Source organism: Castor canadensis, chromosome 5, assembly GCF_047511655.1.
Source record: "Castor canadensis chromosome 5, mCasCan1.hap1v2, whole genome shotgun sequence".
Taxonomy (NCBI): domain Eukaryota; kingdom Metazoa; phylum Chordata; class Mammalia; order Rodentia; family Castoridae; genus Castor; species Castor canadensis.
Window position 1 is genome coordinate 28,635,197 of NC_133390.1, and position 23,795 is coordinate 28,658,991.

At 34.0% G+C, this 23,795-nt stretch overlaps 1 protein-coding gene and 1 non-coding gene across 2 annotated transcripts in view; one reads left to right on the forward strand and one right to left on the reverse strand.

The window, feature by feature from the left end:
* Positions 1-11,388: 11,388 nt before the first annotated feature.
* The window catches only part of Samsn1 (SAM domain, SH3 domain and nuclear localization signals 1), a 141,955-nt gene continuing 129,548 nt past the window's right edge, over positions 11,389-23,795 (forward strand). The window contains 2 exon segments of the mRNA XM_074072884.1: positions 11,389-11,412; positions 16,923-17,054. Coding sequence (XP_073928985.1) covers positions 11,389-11,412; positions 16,923-17,054 — 156 coding nt within the window.
* Positions 17,254-17,326, reverse strand: Trnam-cau (transfer RNA methionine (anticodon CAU)). Its single transcript has one exon. It is a non-coding gene; the product is annotated as a tRNA-Met (tRNA).

Here is a 23,795-nt window from a genome sequence, read left to right on the forward strand (position 1 = left end):
TTCTGCCCTGTCCCACTTCTTAGAACAATTTCAGCAGGTTTCATTTTTCTATTTTCATATGTGGATACAAACTACATCCATATATTCAACCTATTCCTCCTTTTCTTATGCCTACCACCTCCCACCTGTACATACCCCCAGAAAAGACCTATTTCTCCCTCCTCCCCTTCATGATTTATAATGGTGTATTGATAGTTCATGGGGCTTTTGTCTTGATTCTTTGGGCCTGTATATATTATGCTTTTGTGAAATTAATCCCTGTCGCCCTTACTACTTACACATTCTCTGTGTGATGAATTTTTTAGTTCGTTGCATATTGTGGATATTAATCCTTTGCCATATTAATAGTTTAAAATATTTTCTCTGATTCTATCGGTTGTCTCTTCACTGTTGAAAGCTTTTTTTGCTGTTCAGATGCATCTTAGTTTAATAAAATTCCAGCTGTCTGTTTTTGCTTTGACAGTAATTCTCTAATCCATGAGCATGAGAGGTATCTCTTGCAGCTTTTTCAGTTTATTTCATTAGTGTTTTATAATTTTTATTATAGATAGCTTTTACTTCCTTAATTAGAATTATGTCTAGGTACTTTGAGTTACTTTGCATCTATTGGGATTGAGGTCCTTTTCATGCTTTCTTAGTTTGTTTTTGGTGTATAAGAATGCTACTGGCTTTTGAATGTTGATTTTGTATCCTGAAACTTTACTAAAGTTACTTATCAGTTCTAATAATCTTTTGGTGGAGTCTTTAGGGTTTTTTTTATTATTCATTTATTCACATGTGCATACATTGTTTGGGTCATTTGTCCCCCCTTCCCTCTTCCCTCTTCTCCCCCCCACTTCCAGGCAGAAACTGTTCTGCCTTTATCTCTAATTTTGTTGAAGAGAAGACATAAGCATAATAAGGAAGACAAAGCATTTTTACTAGTTAAGGATAGCTATGCAGAAATATTCCTAGCAAATTGCTTTCGTGTACACATGTGTTATAACCCATGTTGATTCATCTCTAACTGATCTTTACACTGGTTCCTGATCCCTTTCTCATGTTGACCTCTGTCGCTTTAAGGTTTCTGTATTAGTTCCTCTGGAGTAGGGACATCAAACACTTTCTTTAGGTTTTTCTCTACATGGAATTATGTCATGAGCAAACAAAGGTAATTTGACTTCTTCTCTTCTTGTTTATGTGCTTTTTATTAATTTTTCTTGCCTGATCATTCTGGCTAAGATTTCCAGTACTACGCTGAATAAGAGTGTTAAAAGTGAACATCTTCATCTTATTCCAGATCTTAGAAGAGCTTTCAGCTTTCCTTCACTCAGTATGATGTTGGTTGTTGTTTGTAATATATGGCCAATGTGTTGAGGTTCAATCCTTCTATACCAATTTGTTCAGATCTCATCATGCAAGAATGTTGAATCTTATCTATTGAGATGATCATATAGCTTTTTATCTTTCATTCTAGTGATGTGTGGTATTATATTTATTAATTTGTGTATATTGAACTATTCTTGCATTCCTGGTATAAATCCAACTTTATTATGGTTGATTATTTTTTATACACTGTTGAATTTGATTTGCTAGTATTTTGTTGAGAATAATTTCATCTCTGCTCATCATAGATATTAGTCTATAGTTTCCCGTTGGTCATGTTCCTGTCTGGTTCTGGTATCAGTGTATAGCTGGCCTTGTAGAATGAGCTTGAATGAGTTACCTTCCTTTCAAACTTTTGGAAAGTTTGAGAAGTGTTGATGTTAGTTGTTCTTTAAAATTTGGTAGAATTTAAGAGAGGTGTCATCTGGTCCTGAGTTTTTTTTTCTGCAGCACTGGAGTTTGAACTCAGGGCCTCATACTTGCTAGGTAGGCACTGTACCACTTAACCAACTCCAGACCTGGACTTTTCTTTGTTGGGAAATTTTATTACTGATTCAATTTCATTATTTGTTATTGGTCTGTTCAGGTTTTCTATGGCTTCTGGGTTCAGTTCTGATAGGTTACATTTTACAAATCACTACTTTCTAAAACATAATTCTTAAATATGTTAACAGGTTATTCCTTGGCAAATTCTACTGGTTGCAAAAAACATTGAAAAATTTTAATAGGGTTAAATCTTAAACTTTAAGTTTTTCAAAAACAACATACTGGTTAGATTAAAAAGAATTAACCTAGAAGGTAACACCCACGCACAGGAAATCAATGTGAGTCAATGCCCTGTATAGCTATCCTTATCTCAACCAGCAAAACCCCTTGTTCCTTCCTATTATTGCTTATACTGTCTCTACAACAAAATTAGAGATAAGGGGAAAATAGTTTCTGCTGGGTATTGAGGGGGGGCGAGCGGGAGGGGGTGGAGTGGGTGGTAAGGGAGGGGGTGGGGGCAGGGGGGAGAAATAAACCAAGCCTTGTATGCACATATGAATAATAAAAGAAAAATGAAAAAAAAAAAAAAAAACAACATACTTCTGTAAACTTTGGTCCAATAAACATGGCTTTCATTCAAAACCTGTTTCTTAAGAAGATAGTTTACTGCTTCTCACAAAAAAATGCACATACTATTAAAGTGTCTGTACCACTGAATCTCTGTGTCTGTCTGTCTCTTCATCCCTCCCTCTTCTTTTGATATTGGATGCTCAGAACTGTGGATAAAATTCTGCCTTGGATAACAGGCAAATTGATAAATGGTAGCCCTTTCTGTGAATTACTTCCAAAATGTTAGCTATTTTTGTGCTCACTATTTATGCTTCTTTGAAAATCATAACTTTATATCTGTTCATGTATGAAATTTTAACATTAAACTTGGAATGATAAATTATTACTTATTAAACTAAGTCTTATTCTTTTGCAATGAAAAGGACTATATGACTTATTTTATTTCATTCTACCTTTAGGATTGCCATCTTGGGATATGGTCTCAGATTAGTCAGTGCTATAATTCATGCAGTAGCCTGTAAGATTTACTTCTATCTAGCTTGAAAGATTTTTCCCTGTTCCCCACTTTAATGTTGCCATTTCCTGTCTGAAATTTCCATTGCCAGTATTATAAAACTAGGGGGATTTTAGGCCAGGTCTTCCCAACCAGTGTGCAGTTACATGCCAGGAATGACTATGCATGTGTCGATAAATCATCATCTCCTTGGAATTTAAGGTGAATGGTGGGGTCTTGATTCATCTTACTCCCCTTTTTTGCTTTTATATGGAAAATGTTGAGACTGACTATATCTCTTTTTATAGATGGAGAAGTTCAAACTGAGTTTGGAAAGTTTGCTATAGAATTTTTTTAGATCTAGTGCTAGGTATTCAATCCAGATTTTTGTGGGTATTGTTCTGATGCACTTTTGTATGACATCTTCCCTCCCTTTGAGTAAGACAGCATAATTTAGTGACTACTCTTGGTATATTCTTTAATGGGAAGAGGTCACTAAACTAATTCATAATAATGGTTTGCTGAGTTTTTTCCTGGAACCTACTTTAAGTGCATTGATGTCAATCCATATAAAAAGATTTTAAGATCAATTCTATCATCATCTGTTTATAGAAGTGGAAATTTACATTCAAAGAAATTAAGTGACTTGTCAAAGAAGTCACAGTAAGTACTTCATACCAGACTGCCTAGATCCAAAGCTTGTGCCTTTTTACAATATCTTGCAAATATTTCCTGAAATACAAAGTAATTATCATTTTACATGGTGTAGGAATTCTGCCTATAAAGGAAATACATACATGATAGTTAATTTTTAACATAAGAAAAGAGACGGTTGTTGGGGGACGTAATAAGACACTTGTTGTAGCTGCAAGAATATACTCTTCTCTTTAAATAATCAGTAGTTTGGGAGAATGATTATCCTGGAAAATTTTAAAACAAGTTACATATGTTTTTCCAAAAGTATCTTTGGATATTTTGTTGTTTCTATCAGTCATGAGTCAGGAAAATTTCAAGTTTTAAATAACTACAGAGAAATAAAATTTTACAAGGATTAATAAAATTAGAAACTCCATATTATTTTTAGATTCTCCCAATAGTCACCTTCTCCCTAATGACAATAATGCACATAAAGAAAGAATTACAAGGATTTTAAGCTGACTAAAGATCTTGCCTTAATTTTCATTTTTCCGTATTTACTTTATTGTCAGGACATATGCTCTGTTATGTTTCACATACATGGAATTGACCTGGGATGTGAGAATCAGAAAGAAAACAAAAGTACAGAAAAATATCATGGCATATAGATTTGGCTTTTCAGAAGCTATTAAAATAGTTTAAATTTCCTTGTATGGATGGCTTACTCTAGATCTAAAGAAGAAAACGTATAGAATGAGCCTGGGATATTGTATTGTATAAGAATTCAAGAAACTCAGACCACGACAAGTAGGTTCAAAAGAATAGGAAGACACTCACTGAAAGGTAGTCTCTCAATGGTCAAAGTTAGGGAAAAAATTGAGCATGAAGGAGAATATGGAAGTATCAATCAAAGTACATTGTACACGTAGAAGCCAATAAACTCATAATGGAGCAGGGAAGATGGAAGAGAAAAGCAGTTAACAGCTTATTGGATAGCATTGAACAAAGAACTAGAGCACTAATTCCTTATGCTGGAAATTGTCACTTTTCTTTCCTCTATAAACTGTATTTTAGGTTAACCATAGAACTAGATGATGAAAAATAGTTCTACTTTACAAAATTTAGTGGATTCAAACAATAATATTTTTTTCACAATTTTGAATTTTAGTCAGGCATGAAAGGGGCAGCTTACGGTGCCATTCCTTAGGGTGGCTCATCTGGAGTTTGAGATTTTAGTTTCAAGGTGGCCTCTCTGACAAGGATGCTTATTGTTAGCTTGGAGACCGGCTGGGGCTGTCACAGAACCCCTTAGATTTCCTTTTTGTGGGTCTATATCCTGTCTGGGCTTCTTCACAACAGGACAGTAAGTTCCAAGGAGAAGGAAACAGAAACTGGCAGTCTTCTTAAAAGCTAGTTTAAACTGACACTTTGCAGTAGGTTCTGGAGACCTATTGTACAGCAGTAAAATAATTATATTGCATATTTAAAAATTACTGAGATTACACCTTAACTGTTCTACTACAGGCAAAAATAAGTGTGTGTGGTGATTGATATGTCAATTAGCTTGATGTTTCCATACCACATACCTAAATCAGAACATTACATTCCACATAATAAATTTATGCAATTTTTGTTTGTTTATAATCCCTTAATAAAATAGGGAATAATCAGAGAAATGCATGAAGAAAAAAGCCAGGCTCTGCTCAATAATATTTATGTCATATTCAACTTACCATTTTTGTCATAGTCTCAACCCACATTCAAATGATAGAAGAAGTAGACCCTGTCTTTTGCTGAGGGGAGTGAGACAGGAGGGTATTAGGAGTTATTAGGGAAATAATTTTTAGGTTTAGTAATGGCACTATGATTATCCAAGAAAAATGTCAAAAAGTTTTAGAGATATAAATGAATTATGTGGGAGTGAAATAACACATTTGGGGGTTGCTTTAAAATACTTTTAGCTAGAAAGAAAAATGATTAGGATAAAAAAAGGACAGGTACAGTAACTGGTGCAATATCTTGATGTTGTTGAATATAAGTGATGGCAATATGATGGTTCTCAGAATCATTCTTTAAAATATCATGGTTTGAAATATATTATAGCTTCTAAAAGAGAAGAATTATAAAAGGACTCAAAGTTCTAGCCTCACCTACTTTTGCTTTTGGATTAAATTTTAACATTACATCTCAAATATTCCTTACGTGATTCTGCTTAAAATTACCAATGTAAGAAAATATAGAAATAGGGGAACTTACAGGGGTGCTGAGACTTTGGGGAGATATAATGGGAGATCAGCCAACCATAAGCATTTAAGACACTGGTGCATATGGTGTCTGTTTCTAGTGTATAAAAGAGTCTATGTGAGGACTTAATGCTTTCAGCTTTTGCAGCCATCTTCAAACCATGAAAGAAAGGGCAAAGCAAGTGTAGCAGTGATCATGACTCTGATTTCACTGACCCTCTGCATCAATGCCCAGTTGTCCGTCCATACATCCAATCTTATATGAAAGTAATCCCCTTCCTGAGTAAATTCTCTCAGTCATGTAGATTGTTTCTTGCAACTTAAACCATTCTTTTTTTTTCCTAACACAAATTTAATGGAAAAAATTAATACATCATGTTAAGAAAAGTAAGCCAGTCTCAGAAGGACAAAGGCCACATGTTTTCTCTCATACATGGAAGATAGATCCAAGAAATAAACATACACACAAAAGCAAACATGATCATAAACAAACTCTTATGAAGATCATATTTGTAATAGTGGAACTATTCTATGGAACTAGGGGAAGGAAGGAAAGGAAAGAGAGTGATAGCACATCAACAATATAGTAAAATAAGATATCTGTGTAGGTGGAGTATAAAAGGATATGTATTGACAGCTATTGATAAATGGGGGTGGAAGGTAAAAGGGTAAAGAAGAGCAATGGAAGGTGTTGAATGGACCAAAGTAGAGTAGACTCAGAACAGGGACATTTTGAGAAACTCCTTGGAACATTGACTTAAATATTAATAATGAAAGACAGGGCTGTAAAATAGGTACATTGTGTGTGTGGGTACTTGTGGGAGATAGGACGGTGAATAAAGGAGATTAAGGTGAGGGTATATGGTGGATAGAATTCATATACTTATACGAAACAGAACAAAGAAACCTCTTGCAATTGCTTTAAGTGGAGCAGAGAGTGGGGTGAGGGAGAGAGATAGTGGGGGTGATCTAACCAATGTCCAATATAAGCCTATTTAAAATTGTAATAATGAGTCAACCCTATACAACAAATATAGCCTAATAAAAAATAATGAAAATAATTAATGAAATAGAAAACCAAAGAATAATGCAAAGGAGCAGTGAAATAAATATTTGGTTCTTTGAAATGCAAGATTGACAAACCATTAGCTAAAATATTCAAAAAGGGAGAGAGGACTGAAGTTAAAAAAAAGAAGGATGAAAAATGGTGAATTATCACATATACAACTGAAGTACACAAAATCTTTTTGGAATATTTTTAAAACTTATTTCATAATAAATTGGAAAATCTAGGAGAGACGAGTAATTTTCTAGACACATGCTCAACATAAAATGATCCAAGAAGATACGAAAACCTAAACATATTAATAACAAATAAGATTAAAGCAGTAATAGTTTCCTCAAAACAACACCTACAACCAAAACCTCATAATCATATAGATTTCACTGCTGAATTCTAATAGAAATTTAAACTAGAACTAATACTAAAACTCCTAAAAACATTCCCTAACACAGAAAGGGAAGCATTGCTTCCAAACTCATCCTATAAAGCCAGTGTTACGTACATTGTACAAAAAACTGTAGAAAGACAAATGAAGAAGGAAACTATACACCATTTTCCTTTATGAACATACATGAAAATCACATAACAAAATATTGCCAACTTAATATAATGGTATACTGACAAGATAATACACTATGATCAAGTTGGTTTCATTGCATTCGTGAATGCATAAAAGTTTCAACATACACAAAGAAACATAATATATCACATAGTAACTTAAACCATTCTTAACTGATACCATTCTAAATCAGAAGTTACGCATGTAAGTTTTTAGGAGTTACTAATTCAAGGAAAGGGGCAACTATAGATGCCCTTTCAAAAGGAATTCAAAATAAATGTTATTTAAGGGAAAATAAGCCCAGGACTAGCTGAAGAAGGAACTAGCTTGTAAGATCTAAATTTAGTATACATTGTCCTTTCATCCTTGTATGAGCATTTAAGTTACTTTCATGCTGTGTCTGTTTGAATAATACTGCAATGAACATAATAGTGTAACTGTTTCTTCAACATGCTGATTTAATTTCCTTTGGATATACCTAGTAGTGGACTGGAAAATTTGGCATATATACACAAAGAAATACTATATATCCTTTAAAAGAAGGAAATCTTGTTATTTGAAACAATGTGAATGATCCTGGAGGACATTATGCTAAGAGAAAAAAGCCAGCACAGAAAGACACATAACGTCACCTATATGTGAAACATTTAGTAAGTTGAATTTGTAGAAGTAAAAGAAGAGAATGGTGGCTATCAGTGGCCTGTGGGGAGAGGGGAAGGGGTGACTTGGGAGCTGCTAATCAAAGGATACAAAATTTCACTTAGGAGGAATAATTTCAGGAGTTATATTGTACATTATGGTAAGTACAGTTAACGGTGTATTGTATAATTGAAAATTGACAATTTGTTTTAGATTTTAAGTGTTTTCACAACAAATACATAATAGGAGATGAAGAAATGCATATGCAAGGTAGCTTAGAAGAATCATTCCACATACAGTCAGTCATAGGTTCCATATGGATTCAACCAACTATGGAAAGTATTGTAAAAAGAAAAAAAACCACATTTGTACTGAACATGATTTTTTTTCTTGTCATTCTCTAAATACATCATGACACTATTTGCATAACATTTGCATTATATTAGGTATTATAAATAACCTAGATATGATGTAAAGTATGCAGGAAGATGCATATAGCTTACATGCAAATACTGTGCAATTTAAATAAAAGACTTCAGTGTCCATGGATTTTTGTATCCTTGAGGAGTCCTGGAACAAATCCCCCTTGAATACCAAGAAGCACCATATTTAATAACATATTAACATATTTGAAAATCGACTTCAAGCATGTTAACAATAAAAGAGCAAAATGGATATTAAATGGCTTTCATGCCTGTAATCACAGTACTCGGGAGGTTGAGCCAAGAGAATGTCACCTTGGGCTATACAGGGAGACCTGGCTCAAAAAACAAAACAAAATAAAATCCAACCAACCAAAAAAAACCCCTAAAACCCAAATAAACCAAAACCTACAACAATAACAGAAATCCCACAAAAAAATCTAAGAAGAATCCACAATTTTCTAGTTTTCAGACTTGGGAAGATTACTTATTTTTCTGAGCCACAGTTTTTTACATCTTAACAGGAAGAAGTTTTCAAGTTTTTGTAATGATAGACTAACACAACATGCAAAAAGGATTTATGTTTTCAATTTACTACAAAACTACTGCAATTAAAACAGTATGGCACATTCATAAATACACAGAGACCAATAGGTTAGTATAGGTAGTCCAGTAACAAACATTCAGACACATGCTGAAATGATTTTCAACAAGGGTATGTAGACTACTCATTGGTGAAAGAATTGTCTTTTCCACAAATGGTATCTGTACAAGCAAAATAATGAATTTATACCCTTAACTCGCAGTATGAAAATTAACTCAAAATAGATAAAAGTCTAAACATGAGAGATAAAATTGTAAAATTCTTAGAAAGAAAAATATGAGAAACTCTCCATGATTTTGGATTTGGTAGTGATTTCTTGAATATAACATCAAAAGCATGGGCTACAAAAGAAAAAATAGATAAAGTAGATGAATAAAAACCTCTAATTTACCCAAGAGCACTGTTATCACAATGAAAAGGCAACTCACAGAATGGGAGAAAATATTAATAAATCATTTATCTGAGAAGAGGTTGATAATATATAATTCTTATGAGTCAATAACAATGTAACTAAGAATGCATTAAAATGAGTTAGGACTTGAAGACATTTTTTTCAACAAAGATATGCAAATGACCAATAAACACTACATCACCAGCTACGAAACAAATGCAAATCAAAACCACAAGATACTATGCTACCTCCATTAGGATGGCTATGAAAAATTTAAAAAAGAACCAGACAGAGAGTAAAACACGTTTGTTAAGATGTAGAGAAATTAGAATCCATATACATTGTTGTTGGGAATGTGTAATGGTATAATGGGTCCTCATTAAGAGAAAATTACTATATGATCCAACAATTCTACATCTAGATATATATACCCCAAAAGAATTGAAACCAGAGACTTGAATAGGTATTTATACACCTATGTTCCTAGCAGCATTCATCACAATAGCCAAAATGTATATGCAACCTTTGTGCCCATCAATAGGTGAATGAATAAACAAAATATATTATAAATAAAAAATGCAATATTATTCAGTCTTAAAAATGAAGAAAACGCTGACACACTGTACAATCTAGATGCATCTTGAAACCATTATGTCAAGTGAAATAAGGTAGTCAGAAGGACAAATATTACAAGATTCCATTTATATTACGTACATGTAGGACTCAAATATATAAAGACAGAAAGTAGATAGGTAAGACACCTAAAAAACTAGCTAGCATTTGTTGCCCTTAATGCAGAGAAACTAAAGCAGATACCTTAAAGCAACTGAGGCCAATAGGAAAAGGGGAACAGGTACTAGAGAAAAGGTTAGATCAAAAAGAATTAACCTAGAGGGTAACACCCACGCACAGGAAAGTCAATGTGAGTCAATGCCCTGTATAGCTATCTTTATCTCAACCAGCAAAACCCCTTGTTCCTTCCTATTATTGCTTATACTCTCTCTACAACAAAATTAGAGATAAGGGCAAAATAGTTTCTGCTGGGTATCGAGGTGGGGGGAGCGGGAGGGGGCGGAGTGGGTGGTAAGGGAGGGGGTGGGGGCAGGGGGGAGAAATGAACCAAGCCTTTTATGCACACATGAATAATAAAAGAAAAATGAAAAAAAAAACTGGCACATATTAACAGGCTGTATCTTTAAACCTCTCAATAAAAAAAAAAAAAAAAAAAGAAAGTAGAATGGAGGTTTCCAGGAGCTGGGGGAGGGAGGAATGAGAAGTTAGTGTTTAGTTGTCAGAGTTTCAGATAGGGAAGATGAATGTGTTCTGGAGAAGAATGATGGTGGTGGTGGCACGACATGGTGATATACTGTACACTTAAATGATGAAAATGGTAACTTTCATGTTATGTAAAAAAAATGTGCCTTGCTCTGTATCTTGTCATGCAAAGGATCAAACTTTCCTCTTTTAATTGATATAAGAGAAAAGATGGATGGAAAATGCCGAGGAAATGGGAATGAGCCTTGATCTTCCACCTTTACTCACTTTCACATTGAAGAACAATATTTTCTCCTGGGTGTACTTGATTTTTTTAAAATATAGTTAGTTATATGACTATTTACACTGCTTTGACATCCAGGTTTTAGGAATATCATTGTCACCTTTGAAGTCTGTTTACACAGATTTTGTAAGCATCATTCTCTCATTTTATTAGTCAGGGTTTTTCATTAATTTAGGAAATTGTTTGTCCAATAAAGACCTATCTCATTTAATAATGGTCTGTGAATCCCCCGGATTATGTCAGGGATTATATTTTGCAGTAATCTCTCATGAGAACTGTCCAAACAGCTGTGAAGACAGTCCTGCCCGGGACAGTCATATTCTTTAAAGCACAGTAGCAAGGGACTGGAGGTGAGAAAAATGAATCTTTTCTGCTTTTCTTTGGTAAGTTCCTTAAAGGCACCATTTGGTTCTTATTTTTATATTATTGTGCCAAATAAAGCAAATAAAATTAAGGTTTATCCAAAGCTTTCTATGTGTTGCCCTTAATACATTTAGTGTTTTATAGAGGAAATCGCATCAGAAAGAACAGAAATAATGCATTCATGAAAGTGTTAGAACCAGCTCTATTCAGAGATAAGCATCTTAAAAAATACATTATCTACAATAATTACTAGATATATAAAATCTTAAAAATGAATTTTTTAAAATACTGTGAACATTGTTTTTGAGGAACTATTTTCTTTTCTTAATTTTTATTATTTGTATGAGGGTTTTTTTGGCAAAATATGCTGAATTTGAGTTACTTGCTTTGCTTTAAGACATCCCAGGAATCAAATATTTTTTTCTTTATTGTTTGAGTAATGAATTCCATTCAATGTTGGCTTGGTTAAACTTCCACAAAAGCAGTTTTCTGAGTTTCACTGCATTGTAAATGCAAGGTACAATAGATTAAGCCAGTCTTGGAGATGTGCTCACTCAAGAGTATAAGCATCTTTCAAATTCCTTTTTATATTATTACATTTTTTTCTTTAGACTGAAGTGGATCAGTGAAAGTTATCAGGTAGTCATAGATCTGGAAATACTTTATAATTCTAACCTGCTATTGTGACCATCTGCCAATGCTTAAAAATGAATTTCAAAAATCATTTTTTCATTTCTGTGTTTACAGCAGGGCATTATGCCTCTTTGTTGGTATTTCAAGATGTCGATGGGAGATCCCTCTCATTTGGGAAAATAAAATGGTCTACATTGGATGTTTGTTTTCTTTCCAAATTGCAAATAAGATTTACATAAGTGCTGGAGATGGTGCTGACATACGTTGCAATACCTAAACAGGAGGCATTTTAAGCCAAGATAAGGAATTTAATCTTAGAGCATCTTGAAAAATAAAATGCAATTGTGAGTTGTGGGAGGCTGACTCATCGAGTTTGAGTTTCCTATATAGTCCAATTTACAAAATAACTGCCAGCTTTCAAGTTTGCTTTGTGCCATAAAAATTGTGACTGGAGAAATCCCATTTCAGGTGATTTAAGTTGGAATTGTGCATTCTTTTCTAGTTGATCTGAAAAAGCTGTATGAATATACTTCCCATGGAAATAGGCAGTGTTGCACCAAAGATGATTGTGCTCTGAAATCATTTTGAATGCTAATATAATCAGAATGCTAATGTTTCTATAACATCACATGGTTCCACATAGTGTGGCATACATTTGTAATCATACCATTAAAGACATATAACCATATAATGAGTATGACTGTCTTTCTCTGTGAAGTAGGGAAGGGAGCACATTCTCAAAAAGGATTGCATCAAAGTTTGGGCTTTATGGACTCAATACAACCATAGTTCTTCCTGTCTTTTAAAGATGTCCTTAAAAAGTTATTTGCTGAGAAACATTTAATTGGACTTAACTATCATTAATTCTGAACTGTTTGGTTCAAACATTCCAAAGTTTATGTGTTATGAAAATAAATGTCTTTGGTAAGAAATTGTGTGCAAGGTATCTGGAAAACAATCAAAACTATTGTAGATTTTTCTCATTGCTTCTTGTGGGGTAAATAAGAAAAAATTATTTAGTAAATAGGTTGTCAACCAGGGCAACCTGTGGAAAGGGTAAGTTAAACTTATAACAGGAATGTAAACTATGTTTTATCTGTATCTGTAGGAATGCAGCTATATGGGACCTTGCACGTAAGAAAAGAGAACAAAAACACTGATTTAGTGGAAGGAAAGATTACAGAAAACATATAAATATGTTGACTTTTAAATTTCTCAGATATTACTTAAGGATTGCCACTGAGAAAGAATGAAAGATTAAACTATTCTCTCATTTAAATATAAGGGAAATTGTAACTCTTTCAATAAATGGAGTTTTAAGAGAAATACAAAGGCAGTAACTTAATGAACTACCCATTGTGAACCAAGAATACTAGAAATAATCCATTAGAGGTGGTTGCTATTATTTTGAATCCATAAACTTGAAATAGGGTCTATCTTTCAAATGGAAAGCAGGAATACCCTTTTATATATGCAACTCTGACTCCACAGTCTTTCTTAGAGTTTTATGTTGGATGAGGCTTTTTAAAAGCTTGCTCATTTTAAGCAAGGTGATTTTCTTGTTGGGTTCATCACATAGTTATTGAGTTTAGCATGACTCTGTCACCTTTGGTGGTTACACTCAATTATCCCTGCACTATTTCTCAGTGACTTGAAGGGCTGTGGCTGCCTCTGTCTATTTGCATTCTCTAGCCTACCTCATCAGTCTCACTCTTTCCCTTATCTTTTGTTTGTTCAGTTGCACAACTATTAAGATAAAACTAATATCAGGTGGTACCTTACTCAAAAGAATATACCCTCCTTGTTCTTCTTCCAAATTTTGACTTTTAAAAGTTTTTGTTATTCTATATAAATTTAGGATTGCTTTATCAAATTGTATAAAAATCTTGGACAGGATTTTAATTAAAATGCATTTGAATTTTACATCATTTTCAAGGGAAATTGACTTTATTAAGATGTTATATAGCCTCCACCTATTAATTTATTTAATGTTTTCACGGTTTTAGTGCCATTTTAGAATTTTCTCAATAAAATCCTCACCTATCTTTTGTTAATTTTTTTTTCTAGGATCTAAGAATTTATGTGCCATTATGAATATTCTTTGTTTTTGCTGATTTATAGGTACATGGTTGGTGTTTAGATATTGATATTACAAATAAATAACTTTGCTCAATTTAAATTTTTATGGTAGCTTTAATCTGTTTATATTTTTCTATGAAAATAATGTATTTGTTTCTCTCTTCTATAACATTGTCAAGTAAGAATGAGATGATGGCAGTCAACCTAGTCCAATTTTTAATACTCGTGTAATTACCTTTAGTTGAGTCTTATTGAGAATTTTGATAAAGAACCCTGATCAAGATAAAGAAGTCCTGCATTTTTTCAATTCATGGATGTTAAAAATTTCTAACTTTCTTTTTATTCTTATCCCCTTTTTTGTTTACAATTTACTTTATGTCATCCTATTTTCATACAGGCATATGAAGTACTTTGGTCATATTCATCCCTTTACCCTCTACTTTGCCCTCCAATTTTCTTCTAAGCATCTTAGAAAGTTTATTGAGATAAACTATTTTTAAAAGTATTTTAATGTATATTTAAATGTTTCTATATTAAGTACCGATTGGTCATGATACATTTTATATATGCTATTAAATTTAATTTTGTTGATATTTTATTGGAGATTGAAACTGTCACATAATATTTGTGTACTTTCTTCATACATTGACAAGAATCATCACTTTTTTTCCAGAAATCCTATTAGTTCTATTTGTAATTTCTCAATATACTCTCTATACTTTTGCCTGAATGTTCCATGGGCTTTCTATTTTACTTTTATCCTACACCCTGGCTGAAGCTTCAACATTTTTCAGTTTTCTTTTAGGAGAGGTTTTGAGTTCATCCTATCTTTTGAAAATTAATATAAATTTGTGATTACACTGTTTTCAAGATTTTGTAATTGTCTCATTTCTGTTTTATTTTTTACTGTAAGTTATTTTCAATCAGATATTACACTTTCATTTACTATGTAAAAGTAATAAATATTCTTTCTTATATCATTTTCCCATCTGTTTTATGGTTTTCATTTCATCTGGAATGTTCTTTTATTTTCAGATTGTCAGTTCATGTAGCTCTTTTTCTCAGTATTTGATCTTTTCTTGTAGTTTGACTAATTTTAAATGACATTTTTTCTTCTTTCCTTCTTTCCCTCCTTTTCTGTCCTTCCTTCTCTCCCCCTTGACCTCCTTCTGTCTCCTTCCTTCTGTCCCTCTCTCTTTCTCTCTTTCCTATCTCTCTCTCCCTTCCTCTCTCCCCATTCCCTTCTTTCCTCCCCTTTCTGGATTCTTCACCTTTCTCCATTAACTTGTAAGGCATAAATCGCAAGTGTCTCTCAGTCTGCAGTTTAACACCAGGGTTTACATTGCTGGTCCAGATTCTCACTCCAAGCTGATACATGATGCATTACTGACCAAGGCACTCAACCATTGGCAGCTTGTTTCTTGTCCCATTTTTCTGTCTGTGTTTTTAATTTTTGCTTTTTCTAGCCTACAGTTTCCTATAAGCAAGATACCCAGCATGGCTGATGAAAGCTTTTTTTTCCACCTCCTTTCTTAGTGATAAGTGATGCCATAACCCTTGGATTTCAACATAGAGTTTACAATATGTGGGGAAAATTTATTGCATGTTTCCCCACAAGATTAAGGTCCATCTGATCAATGCTTCAAGTTTCTGAATGGGCTTTAGGTTGTCCAGATCTTTAGTTTCACTCACAGTGTGCTTATGTTAGAGTTTGGGTTTCCTGATACATTAATGTACTTTAGAGCACACATGTCTTATTTAGGTCTTCATAACTTTTCTCATCAGTTTGCCATGTGGTTGGAAGAGGGGCATTCACAATAAGAAACTGAACACATATTGGCTGCAAGTTCTAAGGGTAGTTATTGCATTCAACCTTTACTTTAGCTTGTTAATAAAATACATTTTAAAAGATGAGAACATTTTCAGCAAAATACTGTATTTAAAAAGTCCTTTCAAAAAAGAAAGAGAGCACTGGAGGGGGTGAGTTCAAGCAGGATACATTTGATACATTGTAAGAACCTGTAAGTGCTACAATGTAACCCCACCTAATACAACAACATATAATAAAAAAAATTCTCTTATTGAGGACACCATTATTAGCAACATTAGTTTCTATATTGGAATGAAATAGATATCTCTTGTAAGACTGCACACGACCACAGAGCTAAACAAATTTTGCCTGAAAGGGGGAGGGGGAACCAACACAACTTAGTTAAATTTGCTTCCCAAGTATATTTCACAATGGTTTGAAATCCCAATCATGAATTTTAAAATTCATTACTCCACAAAAGGTTAAAAACAAATAAATAATATTATTTACAATATAAATGTTCCAAATGGTATTATTAGTTTCTTTGCTATGCTTGTGAAATATTTTTGCTATGCATTATTTTGGACTCACTTCATTCTTACAGTTCTTCTGTTAGGTGTATGAAACTTCTGAGTTACAGCTGAGAAAGCTGAAGTTCAGCAGATTGTGTTTCTTATACAAGTAAGTGGTATAATGACACAGGTCATTGATTGGGTCAAAGAGCCTTTTATTTAGTAATTTGAGCTGGTTCTCTCCATCATGCTTCCTGGGGAATTGCCTTGTTTTGTGCATGGCAACACTTAGAGTCTTTTTTGAAATTTTACTCTATAATTGGTGAGAATGTCTTTCCTTACAGTTGTGTTGGCTATTGAAAATTAGTATATTACACATTCTTAATCCTTGTCCCTAGCATAATTTAAATGGGCTACTATATAAAGGTAGGTAGATAAATTAAGTTCTTTGTCAAGGAAAATTATTTTTCTCTTAGTACTTATCTCTGTTTTGCAGGAGGGCTCTATGGACAGCTTATATGAGCCAATTCCAGAGCAACAATCTAATCAAGGAAGCACCTCTGGCAGAACTGGCTCTTCTATGTCATCCACTGGGGAGAGGGGACAAGCACACCAGTATCTCTTGATGGTAAGTGAGCCTTGAGTTGAGTGGGTTTATTCTCTATTATATATTTAGACTCATTGTCAATGGCACATGTTAATGGGACAAAAAATGCACTACATGTGGAAAGTTGTTCATTTAGATGATTATATAAGTTAATTCGTAAAGTAACTTTATTACATAAATTTTCTTCCTTCCCTTTCATTTTCTCTCTTTTTTTTCTTGTTGGTAGTACTGGGGTTTGAACCCAGGGCCTTATGCTTATGAGGCAGCTGCTCTACCACCTGAACTACACTACTAGCCCTTTTTGCTTTTGTTTTTCTTCATTTAATAAAGTTTTGTGTTTATACCTGGGCCAGCCTGGACTACAATCCTCCCATTTATGCTTCTTGAGTATCTAGGATGACAAGTATGTACCACCACACACAGCTTTTTGTTTATTGGTTTGGGTCTTTCTAACTTTTTACAGAGTTGGCTTTAAGTAATGATCCTCCTCATCTCTATCTTCCAAATATCTAAGAGTATAGTTGTATACAATTGTATCCAGCTACAGGTGTTTTCTTAACAAGGAAACTGCAGGACAGTAAGAGAGATCATTTGCTAAAGGCAGCATACCATTAAGTGTCAAAGTTCACATTTAATCTGCATCAGTAGTTTCTGGTAAACCAGGTCTGTGTATAAGATGGGGAGACATGGATTTATAGAGTTTTTAAATTTCCACAGTGTAAATGCTCCCATCATGGCTAATTTAATGTTACCAATAGCTAATTTTAAGTTTGCAATGTCTAATTCTTAATTCTTAATTACTTCAAGAGCTGATTTCAGCACACCACTGTCCATTTTCCAGTTCTGTATTCTAACCAGTTTGCTGAACTGTTGTTTGAATTTGTGGATACACATCATTGTGGGAAACCCTGAGGACCCCCAAAGCATCTTGGAAAGGAGCGGCGTCCCTGTAGCTTTTGTGCAACAGCCCTAAGAGAGATTGCAACAGTGCAAAAGGATAGTTGCTGAACAACCCTGTTCTCTCTCTGTGTGGGACCAGGAAAACCCAGTTCTGAGAACATGATGTTCCACACTTGGGCTCATAGCCATAGCAGCATGACAGCCAATCCCAGTACAGAGGTCAAGGGAGACCTAGGGACTGCCATGTGCTCCTTCCTGCTTGTCTGCACTGCTTAAACACTCTCTTCAGAAAATAAATTGTGCCATTGCTGCCCGGCACAGCCCTGAGTTCATGTCATTATTCACTGCTCGAGCACCCAAGACCAGAGTCAGAGCCCCCACTGCAGCTGGACTGCAGCACATCACATCATCAGCTGAAACAATGTCTTATCAGACTGGAAGTGCAAATCACTTTGCTAATTATCTTTAAAATTATTAGAGATTCAGAGTTCTCTGAGCTCTGAATAAACAGGAATCTGGATAAATAAGTGACAATGCTGAATGTTCCATTAATCAATTGTGCTGTACTTAAAATAATTCCACACTAATAGACTTATTAAGAAGATGAGCTAGAATTTAGACTTAGATATCTTTTACTCTGGAGAGAGGGTTACAAGAAAGTACTTTTGAGTTTTACACCTACCTTCATACCTACATATTTTTTTCTTTGGCTACATCGAAACTGCACATCTCATAGCTTAAATAAAATTTCTCTTTCCCAAGAACTTAGGTCATGTAAAAAGCAATGTTAGTGAACAACTTCAATAATTAGTTGCAGTAAAGTAGAAATAATGCAAAAACATTTTTAATTCAGTATAAAGTCTTCCCTCAATTCCATACCCTTTTCAATATCCATGAAATGTTGATGTTGTAAGAGGAGATGATAATATATTTTACATATTAATGTGAGGGAACTAGACCATTTACATGGAGTCCATCAGTCAAGACAGAAAATGTTTGTAAGCATTTCTACCCTATAATTAAAAGAAAAATGGAATAGGCTGAAAAGCCTAAAGGTAATTCCTCAAATGTGTGAACTTAATAAATATTCATGAATAATCAACAAGTTCACAGCCAGACTACTAGAATTTTTTCAAAAGTAACAACTTGCAAAAGCAATAATAAACATATGATTTAAATTGCTGCAGTATTCTCTCTCTTTCTGTGCATGTCTCAGTGTTTAATTAAAAACATATGTATACATATATGTAAATGTGGATTAAATAAAATCTGTTTTTAAATTATAAAATTGAAAATTTTTAAGGATTCAAACCTGAGCTCCTGAAGAACAGATTTTTTTCTCCTAGTATTCTACTTCTCTTTTCCCCTAATTCAAAGAAAAAAGTTGTACAAATCTTGACAGTGTTAGAAAAATATTATTCTTTTTTGAGTTGGCTCTCTAAAAGTACTATGAGAACCCCCCTAATGTGAGTTGAGTTATACCTAAAGCTCCCAATCCTCAACCTAAATGTATCTGTAACCTTGCCAGAGAGGACAGGTGTGCTTGAAGTCTTTAGAATTGCCTGACAGCACTTCTAGTTGTTACGGTGGAAATTATAGCTCACACTAAAAATATTATCACTTGTCACATAAATTGAAAAGAAAAATCAAAATGAGAGAATAATGCTCAACTTCTTTGCTTCCTTTAAGAGCTGTTTGAATATATATATACATATATTATATATAAATTTATTTATTTATTTATTAAGAATTTTACTCTTTTGGAAAGACTATTTTAAGCATGATAGGAAGTTCTAAGCATGGTAGGAAGTCTTTTGGAAAGACTATTTTAAGCATGGTAGGAAGTTCTAAGATTGTTTGGAGTCTCAAAGGAGATGACCTACTATAGGATAGTGACACAATTAAGGGTAGAAGAGGTGTTGCAGGGAAAGAAGTTTGCTTTGGGATTTTAAATGAGGAATATCATAAGAATCTACCATGCATTTGAATTACAGTTTCAGGAAGAAGTGGTGATGGAAAGATGGCCCAAAGAGAAATCAATTTAAAATATGGGATTTTATTAAAACTTAAAAAGAAGAATGATAAGTGATCTACATATACTTTTTGGCAAAGCCACAGTGTCTTGGAAAGTGTTGCAAAAAATAGTAGGTAAAAAGTTTTACAGAGTGAATATTCATGCAATTAAATTAACATACTAAATGAAACTGTACTAACATAATAATCTAAGGATTGACTAATTTGTTGCCATATTATTTTAAATTTAGACTGGAAATATTTGATCCTGTACCAATTTTAGTACCTCCATATTATGTCTGAATATAATAAATATCTTGAATTAGAAAAAGAGAGAGAACATAAAATGTTTGTATTTGTGCCCATTTAAAGGTTAGCTGGATCAAGCCTGAATTATCTGGTTTGCCACTTACATTGACTAAAGGAAGAAAATAATTGTCATTTTTCCATTCATTTTGATCTCATAAATTAAATCCTCAAATGAACCTAACTAATGTCTACAGAATATTTCATCAGAAACAGCACAATATACATTCTTCTCAGTAGTCCATGGAACTTTCTGCAAAATAGATCATATCTTATGTAGGGCACAAAGCAAACCTCATCAAATATAAGGAAATAGAAATAACCTCCTGCATTCTATCTGATCACAATGCAATAAAACTAGAACTCAACAACAAAAGGAACAGCAGGAAATATGCAAACAATTGGAGGCTGAAAAACACATTGCTCAATGATCACTAAGTAATAGAAGAAATAAGGGAGGAAATCAAAAAGTTCCTGGAAGTTAATGAAAATGAAAACACCACCTACCAGAATCTATGATACACAGTAAAGGCAGTCCTAAGAGGAAAGTTTATAGCCATACGTGCATACATTAAAAGGACAGAAAAATCTCAAATAAATGACCTAATGCTACATCCCAAAGTCCTAGAAAAACAAGCACAAGCAAAACCCAAAACAAGAGGAGAAAATAATAAAAACAAAGGCCAAAATTAATGAAATAGAGGCAAAAAAAAAAAAATACAAAGGATCAATAAAACAAAAAGCTGGTTCTTTGAACAAATAAACAAGATTGACAAGCCCCTGTCAAATTTTACTAAAATGAGGAGGGAAAAGACTCAAATTAGTAAAATCAGAAATGAAAAAGGAGAGATAACAAAAAAACACCAAGGAAATTCAGTGACTCATCAGAGACTACTTTGAGAACCTATATTCCAACAAATTGGAAAATCTTGAAGAAATGGACAAATTTCTAGATACTTATGGCCATCTAAAACTGAACCAAGAGTATATTAACCACTTAAGCATATCTATAACACCATAATGAAATTAAAGCAGAATAAAGAGTCTCCTAAAAAAGAAAAGTCCAAGACCTGATGGATTCTCTGCTGAATTCTACCAGACCTTTGATGAAGAACCAATACCAACACTCCTTAAACTTTTTCATGAAATGAAAAGGGAAAGCACACTGCCTAACTCATTCTATGAAGCCAGTATAACATTCATCCCTAAAGCAGACAAGGACACATCCAAAAAAGGGAACTACAAGCCAATCTCCTTAATCAACATCAATGCAAAAATCCTCCAGAAAACTAAATATCAGAAAGATCACTCACCATGACCAAGTCAGCTTCATAACAGGGATGCAAGGGTGGTTCAACATATGCAAATCAATAAATGTAATATAGCACATTAATAGAAGCAAAAACAAAAACCACTTGATTATCTCAATAGATACAGAAAAAGCTCTTGACAAGGTTCAACACCATTTCACAATAAAAACTCTAAGAAAACTAGGAATAGAAGGAATGTACCACAACCTTATAGCACAACATTATAAAGGCAATATATGACAAACCAATAGCCAACATCATACTTAATGGGAAAAAACTGAAACCACTTCCTCTAAAGTCAGAAATGAGATAAGGGTGCCCACTCTCCTCACTCCTATTCAACATAGTCCTAGAATTCCTAGTCAGAGCAATACGGCAAGAAGAAGAAATAAAAGGAATACAAATAGGTAAAGAAATAATCAAACTATCCCTATTTGCAGACTACAGAAGGTGGAAAGATCTCCCATTGTCATTGATAAGCAGAATCAACATAGTAAAACTGGCTATACTACCAAAAGCAATCTACATGTTCAAAGCAGTTCCCATCAAAATTCCAATGATATTCATCACAGAGATAGAAAAATCTACCCTAAAGTTCATTTGGAAACACAAAAGACCATGAATAGCCAGGCAATATGGACCAAAAAAGGCAACATTGGTATCACAATACCCAACTTCAAACTATGTTACAGAGCCATAGCAATAAAAACAGCATGGTACTGGCACAAAAACAGATATGAAGACCATTGGAACAGAACGGAGGACCTGGATATAAATCCACACAGCTACATCCACCTTATTTTTGACAAAGGTGCCAAAAACATACCTTGGAGAAAAGATGGCCCCTTGAACAAATGTTTTTGGGAAAAGTGGTTATCTGTCTGCAGAAAACTGAAACTAGATCCATGCCTATCACCCTGTACTAGTATCAACTCAAAGTGGATTATGGACCTTAATGTCATACCTGAAACCTTGAAGTTAATACAGGAAAGATCAGGGAATATACTGGAAGCAATAGGTATGGGCAAGGACTCTCTCAGTAGAACCCAAGTGGCCCAGCAACTAAAAGAAAGTATGAACAAATTGGACTACATGAAATTAAAAGGTTTCTGCACAACAGAAGAAATGGTCTGTAAGTTGAAGAGACCACCCACAGAATGAGGGAAAATCTTTACAAGCTATACTTCAGACAAGGGACTGATAACCAGAATATACAGGGAACTCAAAAAAACTAAACTCCACCAAAGTCAATGAACCAATAAAGAAGTGGGCAACTGAACAAAACAGAACTTCTTTTTCAAAGGAAGAAGTCCAAATGGCCAAAAAACACACAGAAAAATTCTCACCCTGGCCATAAAGGAAATGCAAATCAAAACCACACTAAGATTTCACCTCACACCTGTTAGAATTGCTACCATCAAGAACACCATCAACAATAAATGTTGGTGAGGCTGCAGGAGAAAAAGGAGCCCTCATATACTGCTGGTGGGAATGTAAGCTAGTACAACCACTTTGGAAAACAATATGGAGACTTCTTAAAAAATTAAACATAGATCTGCCATATGATCCAGCAATACCACTCCTAGGGATATACCTGAAGGAATGTGACTCACGTTATTCCATAGACAACTGCACACCCATGTTTATTGCAGCACTATTCAGAATAGCCAAGCTATGGGAACAGCCAAGATGTCCAACTACTAATGAATGGATTAAGAAAATGTGTTATTTATACACAATGGAATTTTTTCAGTCACAAAGAAAAATGAAATTTTGTCATTTGCAAGAAAATGGAAGGAATTGGAGGACACTATCTCAAGCAAAACTAATCAGGTCAGAAGGCCAAAATTCACATGTTCTCCCTCATATGTGGATTATAGACCTGAAACAAATGCAGTAATATTATTGGATATGGGTCACACACTAAGGAGAGAACACACATGGGAGGAAAAGGGAAAGGGAAGGAAACCTGAAACTTGACTGTGATTGATTTGCTCACTGTATAAGAGCGATAGCAATCTTACTGGCAGAGGCCACTATGGAAAGGAGAGCAGGAGGTAGTGAAGAGGTCTGGCAGAGATGAACCAATGTGGATTATAATACACAAGTGCATGGAAGAGACACTAGGAATCTCTCTGTATAGCTATCTTTATCTCAAACTAGCCAATACACTGTTTTTCTTATTATCTCTTATGTTTTCTGTTCAACAAAATGGGAGAACAAGAGGGCAGAC